The following is a 24,753-nucleotide window of genomic DNA, read 5'->3' as shown; positions in this document are numbered from 1 at the left end:
ATGTAATCATTTGAAAACACTCTATCCTTTTAAGTAAAATATTTGTGTTATAAGTCTGGTTTTGAAAACTTCAGAAATGTGATAGTTTTAGTCAGACAGAAAGAAGCTAATGTTTTCCTAAATTGCTTCTTTTTTCTTTTATCTTTCAGGTTATTATGTATGGGTAGGCGCTAAGCATGCTTTCACTCTTAACCATTTAGACAGCAGGGCTTACCTAAATAGCTCTGTGTGTCATTGCCTGGGCAAGAGCTGTCATCTTCAATTCTATTATGCAATGGAAAGCAGTGTCCTGAGAGTAAGACTGTATAATAATAAGGTAAGAAGAAAGTTGCCTTTATTTCAAATTCATTGAATCAATGAAGTTTCTAACTCTTGGCAACTTGTGTTTCGATTTCTCAGTTGCGCATAGGCTTTTATTCTTTAACTTGACTTTATTTGGTATACTTTTAAAAAGAATGATTAAGAAACTAGGATAGGGGACACTCTCATGTACAAAAGTTAATGTGATAACTTGCCCAATATTATTTCATAAAGTTTTCAAAATTCATGGAAGTATATTAAAGAAACTATAGATCTAATAAAAATGGGATAGCTGAGATTCTGTATTGTGAGCTCTGTATTGAAGCTCTGATGTGATCTGTTTTGGACATTACATCTATATATCATTAGAACTATAAATATAATGGTTAAAACTTACTTGTTTGGGTAGCAGTAGACATAATTTTTAAGACTGGTAATTATTGATTAAATATTGAACAATGGCACACTGGGTAGAGTGAGTCCATTCTTCTTCTCTCTCCTTGTCCAATATGCTCAATGAGTTCTAAAGTGTAAAGCTGGGTGAGTACTCCAATTAGCATAACAGATAAAAACAAACTGACAGCTGATTCCATAGTATAGGAAAACACCCTGCTTTTTCTACTCTTACGCACTCAGCACTCCCAATATCTCACTTCTGACACCAGATGCATGTTTTTTTTTCCAACACAGCAATTCAGTTCTCTAGTGGACACCAACTGAGTGTCGTTTGATTTGCCTCAATTCTGACACTGCTACGTGAAGATAGTACAGATTCCACAGGTTGAGGTCTCAGGCCCACAAGACTACCCCTACTTCAGATGTCAATCACAAGCTTCCTATTGTGCCTCTTACCTACCAGCTATAACCCCCCTTCTTAGGTTTGATAATTTGCTAGGATGGCTCACAGAATTCAGGAAAAGACTTTACTCATGTTACCCATTTATTATTAAAAATGTAGATGAACAACCATATGGAAGAGATGAATAGGGCAAAGTATGTGGGAAGAGGAGTGGTGCTTCTCTTCCATGCATTCCCGGGTGTGCACCCTCTAGGAACCAAAATGCGTTCAGCAATCTAGAAGCTCTCTGAAACCTGTACTTCAGGAATTTGTATAGAGGATTTGTCACATAGGTATGATCATTTATTAGCTCAATCTCCAGCCCCTCTCTTCTTCCCCAAAGAGGTGGGGCTGAAAGTTCCAAGCTTCTAATCATAGCTTGATCTTTCTGGTGATGAGTCCCATAAGATTCTATTAACATCCCTACTGATTAGGAAATTAACAGGTTTTTGGGAACTATCTGCCAGAAACTGGAGATGAATAAATATATTCATAATAAATAATATATAATGTATAATTATATGTAATATAATATATAACAAATAATATATTTATTATTTTATGTATCCAGATTTATATGATTCACATAATTATATCTATATGTATGTGTGATATCTATAGATATATATCTCTACACATCAATATAGATATAAATATATAGATAGATAAATATGGATGTCATATATATATCACATATCTGTAGATATGTGGATGTGATTTTATATATATATATATATATATCTCCCCACACATCCATATACACACATATAGATATATAAAGTAATATACATATGTATATAAATTCTTTTTTAATTGAATGAGATATAATTTTCCTGGCGTTCTGGAACTTGTTATGTTTTTGTGTTTTTTGCAATAGTACTTTGTAGTCACTGCCCTGCAATCTATTTAATATATTTCACTCCATTTGGTAAGGTGTAGGGGGAGGAAGAAAAGGGGACAACATCTCCCTATCCTTCCTGCAGCATTACAAACTGTCCAGATACGTGGGATCAATTTTACCAAAAAGGAAGAGAGAAAAAATTTAACTGTATCCATGTATGTTCCACCATTCATGCCTCAATATTTCAGTTGCTGTCACCTGTGCTGTTTGAACCAATCCCAGCAAGCCTCCATGCAATCTACAACATTCTATAATTTCCAACTCCTTCTTCAATAAAGGCATAGTAGAGAAATTCTAGAATAATTTCGATGAGTTTAAATTATAGTTAAAATGGTTAAATTATATATGTGGGCCTATGGTAATGCTTTTCAGATGACAGATAATTAATTATTTCATTAAAATTGAATGAATTTTTAGCCTAAATTTAAGTGGAAATTTGTATTATAATATGGTCTAATCCTGAGGATTATTTTAATCTGCTCTGAAAATGAGTGATGTATTTTAAAAGTTTCAATGCATGTAGAATGGAATTGTGTATTTAATTATGAATGTGAGTATGTACTGTGTATGTAATTATGAATGTGTATATGTATTATGTAATTATGAATGTGTGTATTTAGTATGTATGTAATTATGAATGTATATAGATTGGAATTACTGAAAATGAGCCATGCCATTCTTCTGGTGGCTTTAGAACCATACAAGAAAAGAATGAAAACAAATTGGCTTCAAGTGTTACATCATATAAAAATGACGTTAGATACCACACATCATTAACTCTATTAATCAGTAACACAGTTATCAAGATTCTGTCTCTCATATTATAAGAAAAGAAGTTAATCATAGAGAAATGATCTAGTGTATTAACCAGAACCAAATGAATGTACATCTTAGAGATTGTTGACTGATGTTTGATTTGTTAGTATCCTGTGAGGTGTCCTGTCTTTTCTGACACTATTTGCTATCCTCTATACATATGTTACTCACTGATGCAAAATCTGCATCAAAGTACATTTAAGTCCCAAGACAATGTTTTATCACACACTTAAAATGACTCCAAACAAACCTATCATTTAAAATTAGCTCTTGATGAAAATGATGATTTACATCTTTCCATGAACAGAATGCTGTTGTATGTTGCGAACATCTATTACTCTATAAATGTGAGGAGGTAAGCCAAGAAATATCTAGCAAGAATGCTGAAGGTTGTTTTCTTTATTTCCAGAGGACATTAGAACTTGAGAAGTGAAAAACTCAGGTGAAGGCAAGTTGTTAAATAAAGAGTTCACTCTTTAGAATCAGCTCAAGTGTGTAGCAATTCTAGTTTGTACCATCTAACCATTCTTGGGTTAGATCTGCGTCCATGATCTATAAAATAATACTCATAGCAACAGACCACTTTTGTTCTGTGTAGGGTTTCCATGTAATTATTTACCAAGAAATTTACATGTAATTTTTCTTTACAAACAAATTTACTTGTAATTCTTTACCAAATTACATGGTCTTATTCCTAGATGCGATCAAAAGTAGTGAAACTCAACAACATTGACTTTGGTACCCTTGATTTCTTCACTGGAAGAGAAAAGCATAGACTGGCATCTCTAAGAGATAGAGTGTTAATAAATATGTTAAATATTTTTCTTGAAAGGTAAATCGGCATTATTGATCCTGGACCGGCGGAGCAAAGATATATTTTAAAAAAAATTATTTACTGATTTTAAGATAAAAGTAGAACATCACTTGCAAAGCTTTGCTGAGTTGGAGATTTCTTTTTTACATTAACACCTGTGAAAAGTAACTAGAAAGTGGAAGAGTAAGAACAGAAATAAAATGAAACCTGATTTCACTAAGAATAAATTCTTTTTACAAAACATTGCTAGTGCCATCAGACTGGAAAATGTATAGAAAAATATAGATCTCATTCACTGTGTACTATGAACTTGGCTTATGAAAAACTATTTAAGTTTGGAAAGAACACTGCTCACTTTTCAAAAATGTAAGTGCACCCATCTTCAGGGGGAGCAGAGGGGAATCAATTAGTCACTGTGAAAGAAGAGCACAATAGCTCTAAATTATTTTCATAAAATGAAAACGGGGGAAAGTGGTGAATGCAATTTGCCAAGAGGTGTCACTAAAAGCATCTGTGTAGGGTGTAAGTGTTTTGATGCTAAATAACTGAAGTTGTGTAAGAAATAAGCAGAAGAAAAATTAGTTGCTTGTCTCAACTTTTTTAAACTCCAGTTCATCCTGATCCGCCATGAAAGCTATCAGCTGAAAATATGTCCACCCCATGTGCTTCATTGTCTTGTGGAAATCTTCACAGTTGATATGAATAAGTAATGAAGTAAATTGTAATGGATTTAGACTATCTTCTGAAATATTTAGGTCTTGGAAATTTGGAGTAGGCATCTGAGGGTGCAGGACTAAGTTGAAAGTAGATTCATTTTTAGAAAATCTTGGGCATGCATAAAATATGTGAGGCTGAGTGAGGACACAAATATTGATATCACTTATCATTTGGATTAAAACAAGATGTTGCCTTTCAGGGCCGTTTTCTATCTCATGCTAGAAAGTGGGACAGAGCCAGGCTCAGAGCTCAACCTGAGACATAATTATGTCAATCTTCACATTTTTACCATATTGTTACCTAAAAATTCATGCATTCTATATGTAAACATTATGAACAATTTGGTCTATTTTTGGGAAGAAATGTGAATTTGAATGTCTAATAAAATGTAAATAAAAATAAGATTTCAGAGCATAAAAGCATCAACATAAATCATAAAGACCAATGCCATACATGCCGTAGACAAAATTTTGAGTACCTTATAGACTTTTTTATTTTATTTAGTTTTTTTGAGATGGATTCATGCTCTGTCGCCCAGGCTGGAATGTAGTGGTGGCATCTTGGCTCACTGCAACCTGCGCCTCCCAGGTTCAAGTTATTCTCCTGCCTCAGCCTCCTGAGTAGCTGGGATTACAGGCACCCACCACCACGCCTGGCTAATTTTTGTATTTTTAGTAGAGATGGAGTTTCACCATAGACTTTTATTGAGCTTCTTACATTCAATACATGTTTTGAATGCAGTAAAGGCTTGTTACTACACTCATAGCATGTAGTAACAATTTTACATAGATTTTGCAATCTGAAAAATGATCATTGTACAGGTACATAACATAGATTTCTCTAAAAGATGTAAATAGGCCTTTGATAGAATGACCAAATTTAGAATATAATTTTCAGAATGTAACTGTATTGTTTGGAACTTGGACCAAATGTTTCCACAGGAAAAAATATTTAGTATAAATTGAAATTGTGCAGAAAATGCATCTGACAACATTTTTAACCTTTATATTGTTTGCCTGTAATCTTTTTCTTTTCTAGTATCATGGCAATATTACAAAATGTAATAATGTTATTGAGATCAACATTTAAATTGCTGATCTTATTAACTGTTATTTAGAATTTTATTTTTGAAACACGGTACTGTTTTTTTAAAAGATTTCATCCAAATTTTTGTTCCATCCTAATACTGTTTATCTACAAAAAGCAGCTTTACTACATAAACATGCTTCATTTTCTTATTTTTTAATGATATTCAGCTTTTTCAATTTGACTACCAAGACTTTAGATTTCCTAGTACTTTATATCACACAGGTAAGGTAATACCTACTACAATGTAATTAAAAGAGCATGTATGTAAATGTGAAGATTAGAATATGGGTAATGAGTGATGTCTTTCTCTTCAAATCAAAGGAAGAAGAAATATTTTGGACATACAACATATCAACTCACAGCCAATGGGTGAAAGCAGATGTGTTAATACCAGAAGATCTGAAGACATTTAAGGTATGAAAGAAAAAAAAAGTATTTTTTTATCATGGTTTAAGTTTTAGCTTTGCAGCAATAAATTGATCATGCACTGCTAAAGTTAAATTAGCATTTAAGTTAGGGATGCGTGCTTGTATATTTGGGGAGAGTGATTGCTTACTTTTTAAATTGTACCTTTTCCTTCTGAGACCAAATTTCCCATGGCGGGGGAAATAGAGTGTATCCACTCTTGTTCACAACTTCCTCATTCTCCACAGCCTTCCTTTCTTGCTCCCCAGCACCATGCTTTGCCCCAGGGAAACAAATTGCATTATGAAGTAGGTAAATAATAAACTGGTATTGAAACTTAGTAGAGTATAGGCAAATGTTTTGAATGCAATAATTCATATCTTTATAACACATGGAAAGCTCTATGTACACCAAGAAACATATGAAACATACATAGGCTCAATAGGAATGCTGTCTCTTAAAAAATTAAATTGATATTTTGTGTTGTATTAGGTTGGTGCAAATGTAATTGCAGCTTTTGCCATTGTGGCTTTTGCCATTGCTTTTAATGGCCAAAACCTCAATTATTTTTGCACCAACATGATATACGGAATGCGTAAGTTTATTTATGCTGGAGTGTGAGTATAAAATGATGATACTGATTATATGTGTGGGTTATGAAGCCAATTTCATTTCTTTATAGTGATATTCCATTTATACATCCTATCACAGCCTATTGAGTTAACATTTTGACACTATTTAATTTTCATAGGCTGATATCTGTTTTTATAACTTCTCAGGTACTAAACAAGTTTCTTTTTTTTATAAACTGAAGATTAAATTTTGTTTTAACTCAAAGATAAAACAAAGTAAAATGTAAAGAAAATGAATTTGAGAGTTATTCCAGGTTCTCAAGTGGATATGTAATGTAATTAGCTGTTCAATAATTATAGGCCTTTGAGATCTAAGTTTAAAACCGTCAATTTTTGAACCTCAAATTGATATCATTTCTGCATTTCTGATCTCTTGCTGCTATGAAAATATACAGCTATACATTAATAATTTTTACATGTATGATATTCATTATGGGAAAAGTATGTAGCAGCATACAAAGTTTTCTTATTGTTGGATATGATTTAAATTTAATATTATTTTCTAAACCAAATTATTAGACATATTTGCAAACTGAAAATCTGACCTTAAGTAATTATTAATGAACAAACAAGTATATATCCCTCGTATTTTGTTTGTTTGAAATGGAGTCTTGCTCTGTCACCCAGGCTGGAGTGCAGTGCTGGGATTTTGTCTCACTGCAGCTTCCACCTCCTGGTCTCAAGCAATTCTCTCACGTTAGCCTCCCAAGCAGCTGGGACTACAGGCATGTGCCACCATGCCCAGCTAATTTTTTGTATTTTTAGTAGAGATGGGTTTTATCATATTGGCCAGGCTGGTCTCAAATTCCTGACCTCAAGTGATCCACCTCCTTGGCCTCAGAAAGTGCTGGGATTACAGGTGTGAGTCACTGCACCTGACCTATCCCTCGTGTTTTGAAAAGAAAATCTATTCAGAAACTTTAAGCTGGATGAAACTGAAGGAAGTCAATTTTAATTCTTAGTATCTGGCTGGAATTTTAACCACATTTAGTGCTGTTTAATAGAACTTTCTGCCTAATGGAAATGCTTTATATCTGATGTCCAGTATGGTAGCCACTCAACACATGAGGCTATTGAACAATTGAAATTTGGCTACCATGACTGAGGGAACTAAATTTTATTTTATTTTCATTAATTTGAATTGAAATAGTCCTCTGTAGCTCATGGCTAATGTTCTGGACAGCAAATAATTAGTTATCTGTGATACAGTCAGCTATTTATACTTCTGCACTTTTGGTGTTAAGTAATAATTGCTCTTGGTAGAAACTCAAGGAATGCTAATACTTTGACATTATCTTACACTTGACCAGCAATGTGTGGTTGTTTCATTTGCTAATATTGCTTATCTCCAGAAAAGCTAGCAATTCAATTGGTGACAACAAAATTTATTTACTTTAATTGACACTTCTTTTCTCATTAAAGAAGTTACTCTTTTATGTAAGTTGAATAGAGTTTTATGTTTATTCCCTTACATTTTTTATTCCTATATTGTGTCTGTTTCCGTTTGCCTGATATTTTTCTTCATGTATTCAAATACTAATTTCACTAGTTAAAAAATAAGTCAGATGCAGTTACAGCTCTTGTTCTATAAGTAATGACAATACTTCTTATTTTCCTTGAAAATGAAAGAAAGAGAGCTGTAAAGATGATGACCAAGTAACAAGTTTGCAGTCAGGGACATTTTTGATAGTTAAGTGGGATGCTTGTGTTTTGCCTGATACTGGGAGGTTTCTCTGAGCCTTTAGTGGAGCAAATGTTTCCATCAGTTTTTTTTTTAATACTTTAAGTTTTAGGGCACATGTGCACAACTTGCAGGTTTGTTACATCAGTCGTATGAGCATGGGTTGAGCTTATCAAACAGGAACTTTGTTATATATTGCCTTGGTTGCTTTAAACACTTTTTCTCAATAACTACTTTGTCTTTATCAACCTTCTTTAGTTTTTTGTCTTATTAAGGAGATTGCAAACTCATAAATTAATCTTTTTCTTCCTAAAGATTATTTTTGAAGGGACTCTTTAGAGCCAGAGAAGTTTTATTGCCCTTGATCACCTCTGGGTCTATGCCTGTGGACAGACCCAATCCAGAAAGCTTTGCTCTGCAGACGAATTCCCTTGCACTAGTGGCCAGTGCATCGCCAAAGAATCTGTCTGTGACTCTCGGCAGGACTGCTCCGATGAGAGTGATGAAGACCCAGCAACTTGCTGTAAGTGAGTGAATGGCTTACTAGTTTACATGCTCTAATTCAAGACTGTTAGTTGGATTTAAAACAGTCTTTGTTTCTATCAAGGCAAAGGTAAGTCGTATGTATGAAATGTGATAAATATGCATTATTGCTCTGAAACTATTAGTACTATGCCTTCAGGGATCTCTATTTTAACTTAATGTTTTGGTGCTTGTTGCAAAGTCTGCAACATCTCTCAATTTATTCTACAAATGAATAGTTGTGATTATTGTTGGCTGGGTGTGTGAATGTGTGTGCTTTGATTAAAGAGAAGATGGGTGGTAGAAGGAAACTTTTTGTACCTTTGCCTTGGAGGCATATAGTATGGGTTGCTAACTTTTATTGTGTATGCTTTTTTCCTCTCTAGTCAATCATCTTGGAAGCTGTAGCTGGGAGGGATGAGTAGGAGGAGGGTGGCCCTTCCTCCAGGGCAGCTACCATGATTGTAGAAATCACTTCAGCCATCATGGCTGCCCTGGAGGAAGGGCCGCTCTCCTCTTACTTGCCTAGAAAACACTTCAGCCAACCGGGTGCAATGGCTCACACCTGTAATCGCAGCACTCTGGGAGGCCGAGGCAGGCAGATCACGAGGTCAGGAGTTCAAGACCAGCCTGGCCAACATAGTGAAACCCCCGTCTCTACTAAAAATACAAAAAATTAGCCAGGCGTGGTGGTGGGCACCTGTAATCACAGCTACTTGGGAGGCTGAGGTAGGAGAACTGCCTGAACATGGGAGGTGGAGGTTGCCGTGAGCTGAGATCACGCCATTGCACTCCAGCCCAGGCGACAGTGTGAGACTCCATCTGAAAAAAAAAAAAAAAAAAAAAAGAAATCACTTCAGCCATGACTGGCATTTGGGAGGGCCAAAGTGCCCCAACACCTTTCTTTCAGGCCTTTTCTGAAGAGTCTTTGATAGAAGTGATGACAAGAGATCCCATTGCTATTCAAGCATAGTCATAGTTCAACAAAAATATAATTTAATTTACAATCCACAGGATGATTCTCATATGAGGTAACTTAGCAACTGAGATCCCTGTGTCTCTTTAGAAAACATGAATTCCAAGGATATGAATCCAATTTCTGTATCACAAACAGGTGGTTTTTAAAAGATATTAAAAATTTGACGTTTATTTTACTGCAGTGTCTTATTTTAGTGAGATGTTTTGTTGAGCAGAGGTGAAAATATTGTAATAAGATAAATGCCACCTTTTAAGAGAAAAGCTCTGTATAATTGGTTTATCTTGGGAAGCTTGGATTTTATTAAGAGCAATGCGGAGGGACACAGGAGAGAGGAGATGAGAAAGCAAGGCTAAAATCCCCTTCTGCCATGTTCATCAACAGCTATCCAGTTAATACTTCAGACTCCCAGCTTTAAACCAAGTAATCGGCTAACCAGTGTGAGCTCAACGGAGCTTTTGGGCTGCTCTCTTCTTTTGTTCAAAACAAGCGATGTAAGAGCAATTTATTTACTCCAATGTATGTGAAGTTTCTTTCTATGTTTTATTTAAATTTTTTACAGACAATTTGCTTCATTTCTGTTGGGGAAATATTTCTTTCTAACAGTTTCTATAATTCTTAATGTCAATAACTGAAGGAAAATATATTTCCTTTCTTTCCACGTATATAATTTTTTTTTTTTTTGAGACAGAGTCTTGCTCTGTCACCCAGGCTGGAGTGCAATGGCATGATCTCGGCTCACTACAACCTCCAATTCCCAGGTTCAAGTGATTCTCCTGTCTCGGCCTCCAGAGTAGCTGGGATTACAAACATGTGCCACCACACCCAGATAATTTTTGTATTTTTAGTAGTGACAGGTTTCATCATGTTGGCCAGGCTGGTCTTGAACTCCTGATCTCAGGTGATCCACCGGCCTCAGCCTCCCAAAGTGCTGGGATTACAGGCATGAGCCACTGCACCTGGGCACTTGTATATTTCGAAGCTTAGCTTTTTCCCCTCCATTATTTTCCCCGTAGTAAATCATACTTTATGTTCACCTTTAAAAAATTGTTTAGCATTTGATTTTTGACATATTTTCTCATTTATTGAAGTTTCATTGATTATGTATATGACATTTTTCCAGTTCAGTAGCTCTTGATGCCATATTCTGCTATTTTCTTTGGGTGAATGCAGGAATGGGTAATTGTGTTTCTCAACAAAAACAGTGTTACTTATTAGTCTTTTAAGTTTTTAAATAGTGTAACCTCATTTGTCCAAAGAAAACCTGTCATGTTTGCATGATTGAGATTGACTTGATATAGGGAATATGTCATAAAAATGTAGCCATATAGCATACAGTATATATGTGTATTCATGTATCTTGATACCAAAATGAGTGTTTCATGTAAATATATATACAATTATTTATGCTGTGAAATTATATAGATTTGGATTATTAGAATTGATATAAATTTACACTATTTGCTGCACTAAAGTATTTAATATATTTGTGCATATAGACACGTGCATATGTATATTCTTACAAAATAAAAGAGGCTTTCCTTTGAAATTTAAAACCGTATTGAAACATTTTACACATACCAAAACATTTGTATTTTACAAATTTGTATTTGTAATATCAAGTTTTTTTCATAAACGATTCTTCCATGTTCATGAAGCACAAGAAAAATACCTTTATATCTTTTTTTATTGCACTTTAGAATGAATCTCTATGAGGGTATAGCTTGTGCAGGCAGTTTGAATAGCACCAGGAATACTTACCAAATTCTGGAGAATGAGTAAATATGAACTCGTGAGGATTGTCAGTTGGTATTCCACAGCCAGTGTGCTTTTCCCCAAAGGCAGACTCACTCAGGTCTTCTCTCATTATCAAGTTGCCCTTACTTTTAGGTATTATTTTAATATATGGCATAACATAGCCTCCAGACCGGTGGCTTCTCAAAATCAGTTAATAAAAATGGCCTGTGCATTTTGCTGCAACAGCAGACTCCATGGACCAGAGCATCAGCATTACCTGGGAACTTAGCGGAAATGCAGAACCTCAGGCCCTGGCCCAGCCTTACGGAACCAAAAGCTACATGGAACAAGGTCCCAGGTGATTTGTCTGCATATGAAACTTTGAGAACCACTGTACCAAAGAGGCTTCAGGAAGGAAGACAGCTAGGGGAAGAAACAGATGGCATCTAAAAAAATTGAGAAAAACTAAAGGCAAACAAGTCAGAGTTCTCTCAGTGTAGAAGCAAAAACTCTCTTTACTTTGCTAGTCCTTAAGAGCATCAATATTAATAAAATATTTATAATGTGTATTTGTAATGTATATTAACACAATATTTATAATATAATCCTGTTAGAATCTAATATATTCTCATTAAATGAAATATTCCCCATTCATTTCCCATACATAGCTTTCTTTCTTATTTCACAGAGAGCTGATTAACTTCTGGAGGATTCATAAAATATTTTACTTTTCATGATCCAGAACTTTCCCAGCTGCACAATGAAATTCTTTCTTGTCTGCTCATATGCTGTAGTGGTTAAATATGCAAGAGAAAGCTTTGTCATGGTCTTAAAATATTACTTTAACTGATGAACTCTGAGTAAAATTTCTCTAAATCCAAACAATAGATTTTTGATGTTTATTAACATAATCCTGTATTAAATGAGGGCAGTTAAGATTAAAATATATCTGCACCCTCATGTTCATTGCAGCATTATTCAAAATATCCAGCCAAAACAACTGAAGTCTCTGAGAACGGATCAAACAAGTGGGGTGTGTGTGTGTGTGTGTATGTGTGTGTGTGTGTGTGTGTGTATAAAATGTATATGTGTTCACAATGAAATATTATTCAGCAATAATGAAGAAAAAACTTGCTATTTGTGACAATGATGAGCCTGGAGGGGATTATGCAAAATGAAATAACCCAGACAGAGAAAGACAAATACAGCACGATCTCACTTATACATGGAACCTAAAAAAGTTGAATTTGTAGAAACAGAGAGTAGAATGGCAGTTGTCCAGGGCTGAGGCCTGGCCGAAATGGGGAGGTGTTGGTCAAAAGATACAAATTTTCACTTACAAGATAAATAAGTTCTGGGAGTCTAGTGTACAGCCTGGTGACTATAGTTAATAACACTGTATTGTATACTTGAAATTTGCTGACAGTAGATCTGAAATGTTCTGATCACACACACAAAAGGTAACTATATGATGAAATGATGCTAATTAGCTTTACTGTGGTAATCCTTTCTCTATGTATATGTATATCAAAACATTACATTGCGTACCTTAGTTACAATTTTGTTTGTCACTTATACATCAATAAAGCTTAAAAAATTAATACATATATATGCAATATGTTTTAAAAATCTCTATCAAAATAATTAAAATACAACATGCCAAACATGTCCAAAGATACACATTGGATCCCTGAACAGTTTATACATGAAATAGATCTAATTTTCAGACACACGCTACAACATGGATGAACCTTGAAATAAGCCAGAGACAAAAGGACACGTATTGTTTGGTCCCAGTTATATGAAGTACCTAATGTAGGCAAACTCATAGAGACAGATAGTAAAATGGTGGTTGCCAGGGTTTGAGGGGAGGGGATATGGAAATTATTGCTTAATGGGGGTGGAGATTCAGTTTGGGAATGAAAAAGTTCTGGAGATGGATGGTGGTAATGGTTGTACAACAATGGGAATGTACCTAATACCATAGAAGCTTACATTAAAAATTGTTAAAATGTTACATTTATGTCATGTATATTTTACCACAATAAAATACACATTTGTATTTATATATAAAATTTCAATAACTCATATAGGAAAAAAAATATATATATAGAATCTACTTCACTGTGTTCCAAAAAAGTTGGCATGATAGATATATCTTCAAATCAAAATAGCTCAGGAAATTCCATGAAAAAGGGGTTTTTTAAATTATAGGACTTTAAAAACAATTTTAAATGCTAATATGAATTGTGTACCTTCACAGGGGACGTTGGTATAATAGTCAAATGAAAGAAATTTAAACCAAGGATCTTGTATGATGCATTAATTTTTACTGTGATATTGTCTCCAGATGTCTTTCATGTAAAAAAAAATGTTGGGCCGGGTGCGGTGGCTCACGCCTGTAATCCCAGCATTTTGGGAGGCTGAGGCGGGTGGATCACGAGGTCAGGAGATCGAGACCATCCTTGCTAACACAGTGAAACCCCATCTCTACTAAAAATATAAAAAATTAGCCGGGCGTTGTGGTGGGCGCCTGTAGTCCCAGCTACTCGGGAGGCTGAGGCAGGAGAATGGCGTGAACCCGGGAGGTGGAGCTTGCAGTGAGCCAAGATTGCACCACTGCACTCCAGCCTGGGCCTCAGAGCGAGACTCTGCCTTAAAAAAAAAAAAAAGACAAAAGATAACACCAGCTCAGTTCCGAATATCTAATTTACCTGCAATTCCAAAATGGCTAGGTATTTTTTTTTTTTTGAGAAAGTGTTAGGATAGAATAATAAAATGCATACTGAGATGCTGACCTCAAGTTATTTGTGTGTCCAGAATTAATTTAAACTTCCCCCTTCCCAGTGGATTTTTTTCATTTAAACTACCATCTCAGCAGGTTTATACTGGGCAAGCAAATTAGTTACTCCCTGAAAAGCTTTGGAGTTCCACCTTGCATCATTAAATAAAATGGAGATGGCCAACCAGAATGAAATGTACCAGACTTACAGATGGAAGCATGTGGAAGGGTCATGCCTCACACAGCACCTGAGATATTGTGTGTGACTAGATAAAGGAAAGCTATTCCGATCATTAGAGAATATTCACTACCAAGCAGAATAATTTTGCAGGCCTCCTAAGATGATTAGCTAGCGTAGAGCAGTGTTTGCCTGCATGCTCTTCATTTCTCCTCACCTGTTTTCTCTTCTACGTGTAACAGCAAAGCATCTCGCCTGTGACTTTGAGTCGGGTTTCTGCGGTTGGGAGCCATTTCTCACAGAAGATTCACACTGGAAGCTGATGAAAGGATTGAATAATGGAGAGCACCACTTTCCTGCAGCTGATCACACAGCAAACATAAATCATGGTAGGACATTTTCCTCTTTAAAAAAATAGTTTTCTTTCTTGCATGTTGTGGAATGATGATACTGTGTATTTTCATTTCTATTCTGTAGACTGTATACATGGAACTTTGGTTTGTCTTGCTTTAAAACCTCCTGACCAAGTTAATAATTGGCGGGTAATTGAGTTCCCTGAAAGGAGCATTGTTTTAATCACCAACATGTTTGTTGTTGCAATTTTTATAAGTTGGATTAAAGGCATAAAGAGGTGGAAAAGTTTTCTGATCATTTTCTCAAGTTGCCCAGAATCAAGTACAGTAGGCTTGCCTTCTTTTTAGAGCAATCCAATTTTTTCAAAACAGGAAGAAAAATAGTCGAATCTTGTTTCTGGGAAATGAGAACAGAGATTTAGCACTATCTGTGAAATAAATTTACAAATACTTGAATACAATTTAATCAGTCTTCGGTCTTCTTTATAATAAACAGTCTTATTCTTCCACATATATATTTTTAACCATCGTTCCAGTGTTTACATATCTTAAAATTGAGGAACCATAACTACCTGTGGTATTCCAATAAGTGTCTGTGAAACTCCGATAAAACAGAAAGGGTTTGTTCTCTTTTCTCTTTTGTTTTGTTCACATTTATCATCGGATGTCATTCCCCATATACGTTAGCATCGTGTTAACTTTACTTTTTAAATGTATATGTTTTAAGTAAAGAGTGTCTCGCCATGTTGCCCAGGTTGATCTCAAACTCCTGGCCTCAAGCAATCCTCTCACCTCAGCCTCCCAAAAGTGCTGGGATTACAAGAGGGAGCCACCACACCTGGCAAACCTTACAATAGCACAACTGTACTTGTACTATAGATCATCTTTCAACCTCATTGAACTTTATCCTATTTGTTTCTTCTTTCAGACTTCCAAAGAATTATACCAAAAATAAGTATTGATCATATTTTTAATTACAGCCATTGGAAATTGGGGTTGGTGGTAGTGGGTGAGGGTGCTAGGGGATGGGGTGGGAAAATTCAACCATCCATCTGTTGGCTACAGCCATAAACCTAGTTAATTGTTTAACAGTGTGGTAAGTTCTTAATTTTTGCTTTTGTGCCATGACTCATTTCTTTAACATTTTGTAGCAGACAAAGTTAAGTTTAAAGTTTAAACTAGAAAGGGGACTATAAATGGTTGGAACTATGTATTAACAACACATTTTCTCTAAACTCATATAATATTTTACTTCTTTTTCTCTGTTCAAGCCAATTATTAAATACATAGCATAGACGATACCTGGATGCACAAAGATGGATGCCACGATCCCTGCCTTTGAGGTGGTCCCAGTCTGGTAGCTTAAGTAGATAAGCAAGGAATTGCAATCGGTTATGAAGGATGCTTTAAGAGGGATGGAAGGTGATTCAGATGGATTCGAGATGCCTTGTTGAAGGAGATGACTCCTGAACTGAGCACTGAAGGGAAATGAAAAGTAGTCAGGAAGCCAGAAGTAAGGAATTACTGAGAGAAGACGGAACCAAAGAGAGGTGGGAGGGATCATGTCCTAATTGGAGGGAAGAATCCCCAAAGAGGGCAGAAAGATGGGAGTAGTTAGGGATGAAAGACGTGTGTGATTGGACAGGGAGAAGAGAACTGATGAAACAGGAGAGGAAGGAAGGGGACTCTAGAGAGTGCTGAGGAATTGGAAATGTGTCTGCAGGATGATGGTGACCCAGGTAGTCATGTTAAAGCATGTGACCAATCAAATTTGCTCTAAAAGGCTGTTCTGTCTGAGATGAGGAGAATGGAGAGGGTGAAAGGCTGGAGTCAAAAAAACATGGATGTGCTGAAGAAATATCAGTGAGAGATGATGAAGGCCTAAGCCAAGGCAGTGATTCTCAAAGGGATGCTGTGCGGGCAGTGTGTCATGGTGGTCTGATGTGAGCATACCATAACCAGTTAGGGAAGAGCACGGGCTGCCCAGGGTTCCGACACGATGTTGACACTGCACCCATGTCTAAATATTAGGGTGCTTCAGTTTTATTAGATAGAAAATAGAGAAAAGAAAAGTAGCTTCCCTGTGGAGTTGTCATGAGGATTAAATGAAATAACACCTGTGAAGGTTTTTCCATGTAGTAAGAGCTCCATAAACATTAATAGATATTTGTTGTCCATTCTAATAAGAATACTAGGAAAAACACCAGATAAGACAATTAGAAAATATGTTTGTAATTCACCTTTAGTCTTTTGCCATCTTATAATTACTACATAACTATGATTTGCATTAAAAAGATTCTAATAGAGCCCCTGTGTTAGATGTTGAAAGACCCATTCTTTTCCAGTGAGTTGAAGAATAGTGAAAGATAACAATATGACTGATAAAACTAGGGGCAGCTGGTCTCACCCAGAGTGTGAGGGACAAAAACGCAGTCTTTCTCATTTTAGAAAGGGCCAATTAAAAAAAAATATATATATATATATCTGGATCACGGAGTCAACATCTCTTTACCCATGATTGCCATGATCAAACCTTAAAGAGAATCAGTAGTGGTTTTAAATTGCAAGTGAGGAGGAGAATTAAAAAAAAATGAAAAAGGACCAGGAAGGGAAAGGAAAGTGAAATGGAAATTTCTGGTAGAGTCAGAGGCAGCCTAATAGTTCCGATATCTAAGAAAGTGGAGTTCTAGTTCATTTTGTTCTTACAGCCTTAAACATATATATTGCAGCTTTTAAATCTGTCTATCTGTCTATCTATCTATCTATCTATCTATCTATCTATCTATCTATCTATCTATCATCTATCTATCTATCTATCAATCTATCTATCTAACTAGCTGAGACAGAGTCTCACTTGGTTGCTCAGGCTGGAGTGCAGTGGTGTGATCCATGCTCACTGCAAACTCCACCTCCCAGGTTCAAGCAATTCTCCTGCCTTTTCCTCCCAAGTAGCTGGGACTACAGGTGCACACCACCACGCCCAGCTGGTTTTTTGTTTTTGTATTTTTAGTAGAGCCAGAGGTTTCACCGTGTTGACCAGGCTGGATATGTTGATATTATGTAGTTTTTGTGTGTATGTGTGTAATTAAGCCTCGAATTTCCTTCCTGCCTTTTTTGCTTCGTTTCTACCTTCCTATTCCTACTCTGTTAAATTTCCATCGAAATAGGCAACTCATGTTAATTATGTTCCACTTTTATCTATGTTCATATAGTCACACACAGATATATATATAGTAGATACATACATATTCAAAATTATATGTGTTTCTGTGATTGTTTGTTTTTTAAGAAATATATTATCTTGTAACTATTGTCCCTATCTTCTTACTAAAGATAGCTTATGGCAGTTGCTCCAAGTCATCAAATACTATCTATTTTTTTCATTTTTTATGATAAAGTATTGGTTAAATGTAAAATTCAACCATTTTAGTGTACAGTTCACTGAGTTCTGACATACATACACAATTGTGTAACCATCACAAAAATGAAGATATAAAACAATTCTATTCCTGCCCAACACATTGTTCTGTGCCATTATGTACTCAATAATTCTCCCACCTCCCACCACTGACACCAATGATCTGATTTCTAGCCCTAGTGTATGCCTGTTCCAGAATGTCTTGAAAATGGAATCATATCATATGTAGCATTTTGATTCTGCCTTCTTTCAATTAGCATAAAGGACTTGAGACTCATCCATGTCGCTGGCTTCAGCCACAATTCCTTCCTTTTTCACTGCTGAATAGTTGGGTCCATTGTGTGGATGAGCCACACTTCATTTATCCACTAACCAGCTGAAGGACACTTAGATTGTTTCCAAATATTGTCAAATATGAGTAAAAACACCATTAAATTTGCATACGTGTTTTTGTCTGGACATAAGTGTTTATTTGGTTTGAGTTCTCTATCCAATGCCTATGTCTGTTTTTGTTTTTGTTTTTGTTTTTGTTTGCACTCTGGTTGGTGAGAGAACTCTACCATTCCTGACTTTCTGTGACCTTCAGGAAATGTTCCAGCTATTCATTTCAGGTGTTTTTACCCCCAGACTCAGGTAGTTTTCTCCAATCCATGCACACGATCGGTCCTTACATGGCAATTTAGGGGGGACTGTCTGCAGATCTCGGGAGCTTGCTGTCTTTTCAAAGCTCCAGTACCTGAAAGGGGCAGCTGGCACTCTGTCTTATGAATTCTACCCATGTGGGTCTCCCCAAAGCACCGACTCTGTCTGTTTCAACTTGAGGAGACTACCACACTCCTGTGTTTCCCCTCTGCACAGGCACCTGGAAACTCTGTCTAGGCAGTAAGCTGTGGGAATTACAGGACTTAACTCATTTGTTTCCCCTCTCTCAGAGATCACTATCCTGTGATCTATCACTATCTTACATTCCCATTGTCCTATATTTGACAGTCCATGCTAAATATGCTTTTATTCTAATATTTTTCTTTTGCTCGTTTAACACAGAAGATAAAATCCAGTATGTGATACTGGATTCATGTTTGTTAATTTAGCTAAATTTATTTGATTTGGATATACCATAATGTATCTAGCTATTCCCCTATCCAGTGACATCAATATCATGACGATGTTTCAAATTTATTCTTGTACACATTTCCTCCTGTAGGATACTTTCGATTTTATGCAATAGATAATAACTAGGAGTGAGACTTCTATATTTTTAAAGCAAGATATGTATTTATATTTTCAATAAACATTTATAGATTCATTAACCCTAAAACTTTAGTACTTCAATTTTTAGTGACAAAATGGGACTACTTTTCCCTATTTTCCTACCAGCAAGAGGCATTATAATTCTCTATAAAAATTTCCAATTAATGGGTGTACAATGATTTCTCATATGTAATATTTATTTGCATTTCACTGAAAAATATTTTTTTCAAATGTTTCCAATGTCTCAATTTATTTGGGTTCTTTAATTTTACTAAGTAATATTTTACAGCTTTCGGGGTAGAGATTTTGAAAATCTTTTGCTAGTATTTTCCTAGGTTTTTGTGTTACTTTTAAAGAACTTCTGATTTTGATTATTGCTGACATATAGAAATGCATTTTTATAGAAAATATTGACCTTGTATCCAGTGGCCTTGCTAATTTTATTTATCATAGCTAGGAACTTATACATATATATTTTATTTTCTAGGATCACAATTATTTTGTCTGCAAATAATGGCAATTTTACTTCCTTTTTTCTAAATATTAACAGTTCTATCTTCCTTTTGTTGTTTTATGTACTGGACAGAATTTCTAGAATGTGTTGAATAGAACTGGTGGTAGCTGCTAGACTTGTCTTATTTCTCTCTCAGAGGAAAAGCTGTCAATAGTTGAACCTTAAGTGCCATGCTTACTGAAAAATTGTATTCTTTATCAGATAAAAATGTTCCCTTCTATTCAAGAGTGTGCTTTTTAAAAAAATTAAGAAATTGAATGTATGTTAAAAGTTTTCAGTATTTTTCAGCATCTATTATGATATGATTGTCAGATTATCTTTTTTGTCTATAAGGTAAATTGATTTTTTAAATATTAAACCCCTCTTGCACTCCCGAACCAAACCTAGCTGGAGTAATTTTATTTATTATTCATTTCTTTATTCTATATGGTAATGTTTGTTTATAACTTTTGCATTTGTGAAAGTTATAGAGACTGGCCTCTAACGTTCTTAAGACATGTAAGGTGTTACTTCTAGGCCAGTGCATTAACAAGGTACCTGTTTTGCAGAAGGTGAGGTCGAGCCAGATGTGAACACTTTAACCCAGGGAGACTATTCACTCTGTCCTTTAATTTTTATATTGTGCTGGTCACATAGCCACTCTGGGGTATGTGGGTGTGTAAGAGTTTTACAATAAACAATTCTGATTACGAGAAGTAAACTCCTTGCCATGACCAGGAATAAAACTGGTAAATTCCACATTTCTCTAACTTGGCTCATTGTTTAGAGCAGGCTGATAGAATGATAAATCAAGGGACGTGTTCCTAGAAGTCCCTGGGCCTGTGGTCAGAGTTTAGACTCTCTATACCCCTTACCTGCACATGTTAATTTTAATGCAATATTGTCAACTTTCTAAATATTTGGTTAAAATTATCATAGGATAGCATTTAGCTTCCAAATCAATGGTCAGTAACTTCATGTTTTAGTTCTATTATCTTTCATCTAGAAACATGTTATCTCTTTTCATCTAACCAGAGAGTTTGCAGTCTTTCACAAAGTTTATAATGTTCTTCATATAAATCGTGTCCCTTTTCTGTTAAATTTCTTCCTACATTAAAAAAATTAATTTTGCTATCAGGAGTTGGACATTTCTTGCTGTTTATGTATCTGGAAACTTACTGCTAAGATAAGATAAGTAATTGTGTAATATATCTGTTTCCATTTAGCTTACCAAATTTTCTAAATGATACTATAATTATAAAAAATGGAATACTTTAGCTTTCTATTTTTACAATTATATTATTGATAAAACATGGGAAATTTACTTCTCTTTTTCTATAATGTCTACTAGATATTTTATTTCCTTGACTTCTACACTCACCAGACCTTTAAGATAATATTAGTCTAAGATTATAAATATTGCCTAATATTATCTCTAATTGATAGTTGTGACAGAAATATGTCATTTCCCATTTTAATTAATATTGTTTTATCATTTGCCATTTAGAATGCTATTTATTTTGAGGTTGTTCACTAGTCTTTATTTAATTATTTCCTTTTATTTTATTAAGATTTGTGACTTGAAATTGTTCACTGGTTTTTCATAGTCTTTTCAACATTTAGATAGGATTCTATGACTTGACACTTTCATTTGTTGTTGTAACTGAATATGGAGACCGAGCTCCTAAATTAAACCAAACCTACATTCTTGGAAGGCTCAGATTAATCAAGACACACTATTTTTGGATAACAATTTCAAATTTATTCGACATCATTTTAATTAGAATATTTGTTCCTATGCTCACAAGTGAGATTGCTCTCTAGAGTTTTAAATTTTGTCCTATTTTCATCAATTTTATTAAAAATTAAAGATATTCTGGCAACCTAATATGAATCAGGGAGCTCTCCATATTTTTCTAAGATCTGAGGTTTCTCGAATAATGTTGCAAATATTTGTTTTTTAAAAATTAAATAGGGAGCCAGATGCAGTGGCTCATGCCTGAAATCCCAGCACTTTGAAGGCCCAAGGCAGGAGGATTGCTTGAGGCCAGGAGTTTGAGACTCTGCCCCTACAAAAAAATTTAAAATGTATGTGGTAGTGTGCTCCTGTACACCCAGTGGGAGGCTGAAGCTGGAGGATTGTTTGAACCCAGGAGTTCCAGGCAGCAGTGAGCCACAATCATGCTACTGCACTCTAGCCTAGGTGACAGAGCCAGACCCTGTCTCAGGAAAAAAAAAAAAAAGAAAAGAAAATTAAATTTAACTCAGATGTGGGACCATACATTTCTCTCTAGATTTTCTTTTCATTACTTTTTCAGTTACATTTTTGGCTAAACGATTTATTCAGGCCTTTTGCTTCATTTAGATTTTGGCGTCTTAATGTGTACATGTTCTCACCTTCATTAACCAGCTTGTTTGAAATTGTGTATATTCTTTTGAATGACTGGAGGAGTAAGGTCTTTGAATATCGGTTCATTTGTTTTTAGAATTTTGATCATCTTTTTAAAAATATTCATTTGAATTTTACCTAAACCTGAGCACTTTTAGGTGGAAGAATTTTTCAAAATCAACTTTTCCCATTCTTTTCCTTTTTAGGTGAAGCATAGAGAATTTAATGAACTTGCTCGCATGCACTGTTTCCATTACCTGTAATTTGGAATTTGGGGACAGTAAACTTTATCTTTCCAAGTAGGTTTTGAGATTTAAAAACAATATAAACTGGGTTCTATTTTTCCCACTCAAAGATGACACTGCTGACTCACATCCTTGGTTGTTTGGTTAAACATGTGATGGAGTCTATAAAATAACACATTCTAATTCTAAATCCTTTCCTTTGTGTGCAGTCGGCATTGACTTGTATCTAGGAAAATCACTCTCTGAATACGGTATTTTCCAATGAAAATAGTTGGTTTTCCAAATTGCCTATCACTGTGATTATCAAAGGGCAGTATCAGACCTTGACATTGTTGGGTATAGCCTTCCTTGTAAGTCTTCAATATTCAATGAAACTACCCCAGACAGCAGCTCTGAACCTGTGATCTTTTAAGCTGCTGAGAGATGTTATCCCCTGCACATTTGCCATGAGCACATCCGTCGTAGTTAAAATCTAAAAGTGGTGATTTTGTTAATGTTCAGATTAGATCTTTAATTAAGCTTTAATCCCCTCTAGCACAGACAACAATGTCAAACACGTAAGACCCGGGAGAAACTAAAATTCATTCCATAAGCTCATATCCTTCGGTACTTTGTGAAGAAACTAAAAAATAAAGCTCTTGTGGGTATTTCATAAGGGCGTGTTGAATATCTAATTGTCAGCTTAGAAGCTTCATTTAATTTGATGTCAAACTCTATGACATAAATGAAGCCAACAGAAATGTTTGTTTAGGTGATTTGGATCAAGAGCTTGTTTTAATTGATTAAATGTTATTTTAGGTATTTAATGTTATACCGGTATAAATGCTATTTGTTATCTACAAACCATAATAGTAAATATGTAAAAAATGTACTTTTCTTTATCTAATTGATAGTTTAGCATGTGCAAGGATAAGATTGTGGAGCAAAGAACAGCTAAGTGTGTAAGAGAACTTGCATCCGTATGACTTTCCCTTTGTTTTTGCAGGATCGTTTATTTATTTGGAGGCACAGCGCTCCCCCGGGGTGGCCAAGCTTGGAAGTCCTGTTCTTACAAAATTGCTCACTGCCTCTACCCCATGTCAGGTAATCAACTGTTCTGAATTTCCAGTGGCCATTCTGTGGTTGTAAATCGCTGAGCTTGGGTTACTCTGCTAGTAAATGCCCGCCATGTTTTACTAGCACTTTAATAATGAATTAAGAGATTTACATGCGCTATTTCAACACAAAATGCTATGTCCTTCTAGAAGACCATTTGTAACACATAACTGGCACCATTCTTTTGAGGGCTATTAAAGCTTTCTGTTATTTTATATTCTTTTCACACAGTCATTTCAATAATCTAAAGCTGTGGATACGCGTTGCCAAAATTTTTGGCCAACAATGTACATTGAGAAAAATAAAGTCAGTTAAATAAGTGTTTGTTGAAAGAAAGACAAATGGAAATGATTATATTTACTGAAATTTGAGTTTTTTAAATGAGTCCTCTGGTGCCAGGCAAACACAAACTAAGGAGTGAAATACCCATTTTATTTCAGCAGCATATTAGAGAGGATGGACTAGTTAGACTTGGTTCAAGTCTCTTTTGCCACTTTCTAACTGTGGCTCAGACAAATTGTATATTCCTTTTGAGACTCAGTGTCTACACCAGAAACATACATGATTGTATGGATTAAATGTCAGCGTTTACATTGGAAGCATACACGATTATATGGAATAATGTCAAGGATTAAAATGTGATTAAATAAAGCACCTGGCAAAATATTTGGTACATAGTAGGTAAACAATGTTTGTACCAAACATTGGTATATATGTACCAAATATAATGTTAATTCAGTAAACATAATTCCTTTGCTTTCCATAAAAGTAACACCTAAATCAGAGGTCTGTATTCAGCTTGTCTTATTTTCAGTCCTTTTGAGAGCTCCAACATGCCTCTCGGCCCTTAGGATTTCAGCTAATTTTTTCATCTTTACTTATCAGAAAATAATGAAGAGATCAATAGTGCCACACAGTAAATTCATTGCCTGTAAGTGTAGTGTTAGAGCAGTTTACTTGGGCATTCCTGGTGATAAATGACATATTATTCTGAGGTATAAACCTAATTATACTTTCAGTTTGGTATAAGTCTAAGTGGGAGTGCCCTGAGTTCTTAATAGTGGTGTCCATAGATACTTTCTTTTAAAGTCCTAAAGATACTTTCTTTTCCTTTCTTTTGT

At 35.1% G+C, this 24,753-nt stretch overlaps 1 protein-coding gene across 2 annotated transcripts in view; it reads left to right on the top strand.

Annotated features, from left to right (window-relative positions):
- LOC134808932 (MAM and LDL-receptor class A domain-containing protein 1-like) overlaps positions 1–24,753 on the top strand; it is a 46,823-nt gene that overhangs the window by 3,485 nt on the left and 18,585 nt on the right. Inside the window, exons 2-6 of one of the 2 annotated variants that reach the window (XR_010153182.1) lie at positions 150–316; positions 5,797–5,889; positions 8,509–8,716; positions 14,631–14,777; positions 23,523–23,611. Coding sequence is in view for 1 of the 2 variants with exons in the window: in XM_063799485.1 (XP_063655555.1) it covers positions 11,723–11,786; positions 14,631–14,777; positions 23,523–23,620 (309 nt within the window). In the remaining variant the exon portion in view is untranslated. Of the gene's footprint in view, positions 1–149; positions 317–5,796; positions 5,890–8,508; positions 8,717–11,707; positions 11,787–14,630; positions 14,778–23,522; positions 23,621–24,753 lie in introns of those variants that run through there. The other variant, XM_063799485.1, reaches the window with a different exon arrangement.

Source organism: Pan troglodytes, chromosome 19 (genome assembly GCF_028858775.2).
Source record: "Pan troglodytes isolate AG18354 chromosome 19, NHGRI_mPanTro3-v2.0_pri, whole genome shotgun sequence".
Taxonomy (NCBI): domain Eukaryota; kingdom Metazoa; phylum Chordata; class Mammalia; order Primates; family Hominidae; genus Pan; species Pan troglodytes.
This window is presented reverse-complemented; position numbering and strand designations above follow the sequence as displayed.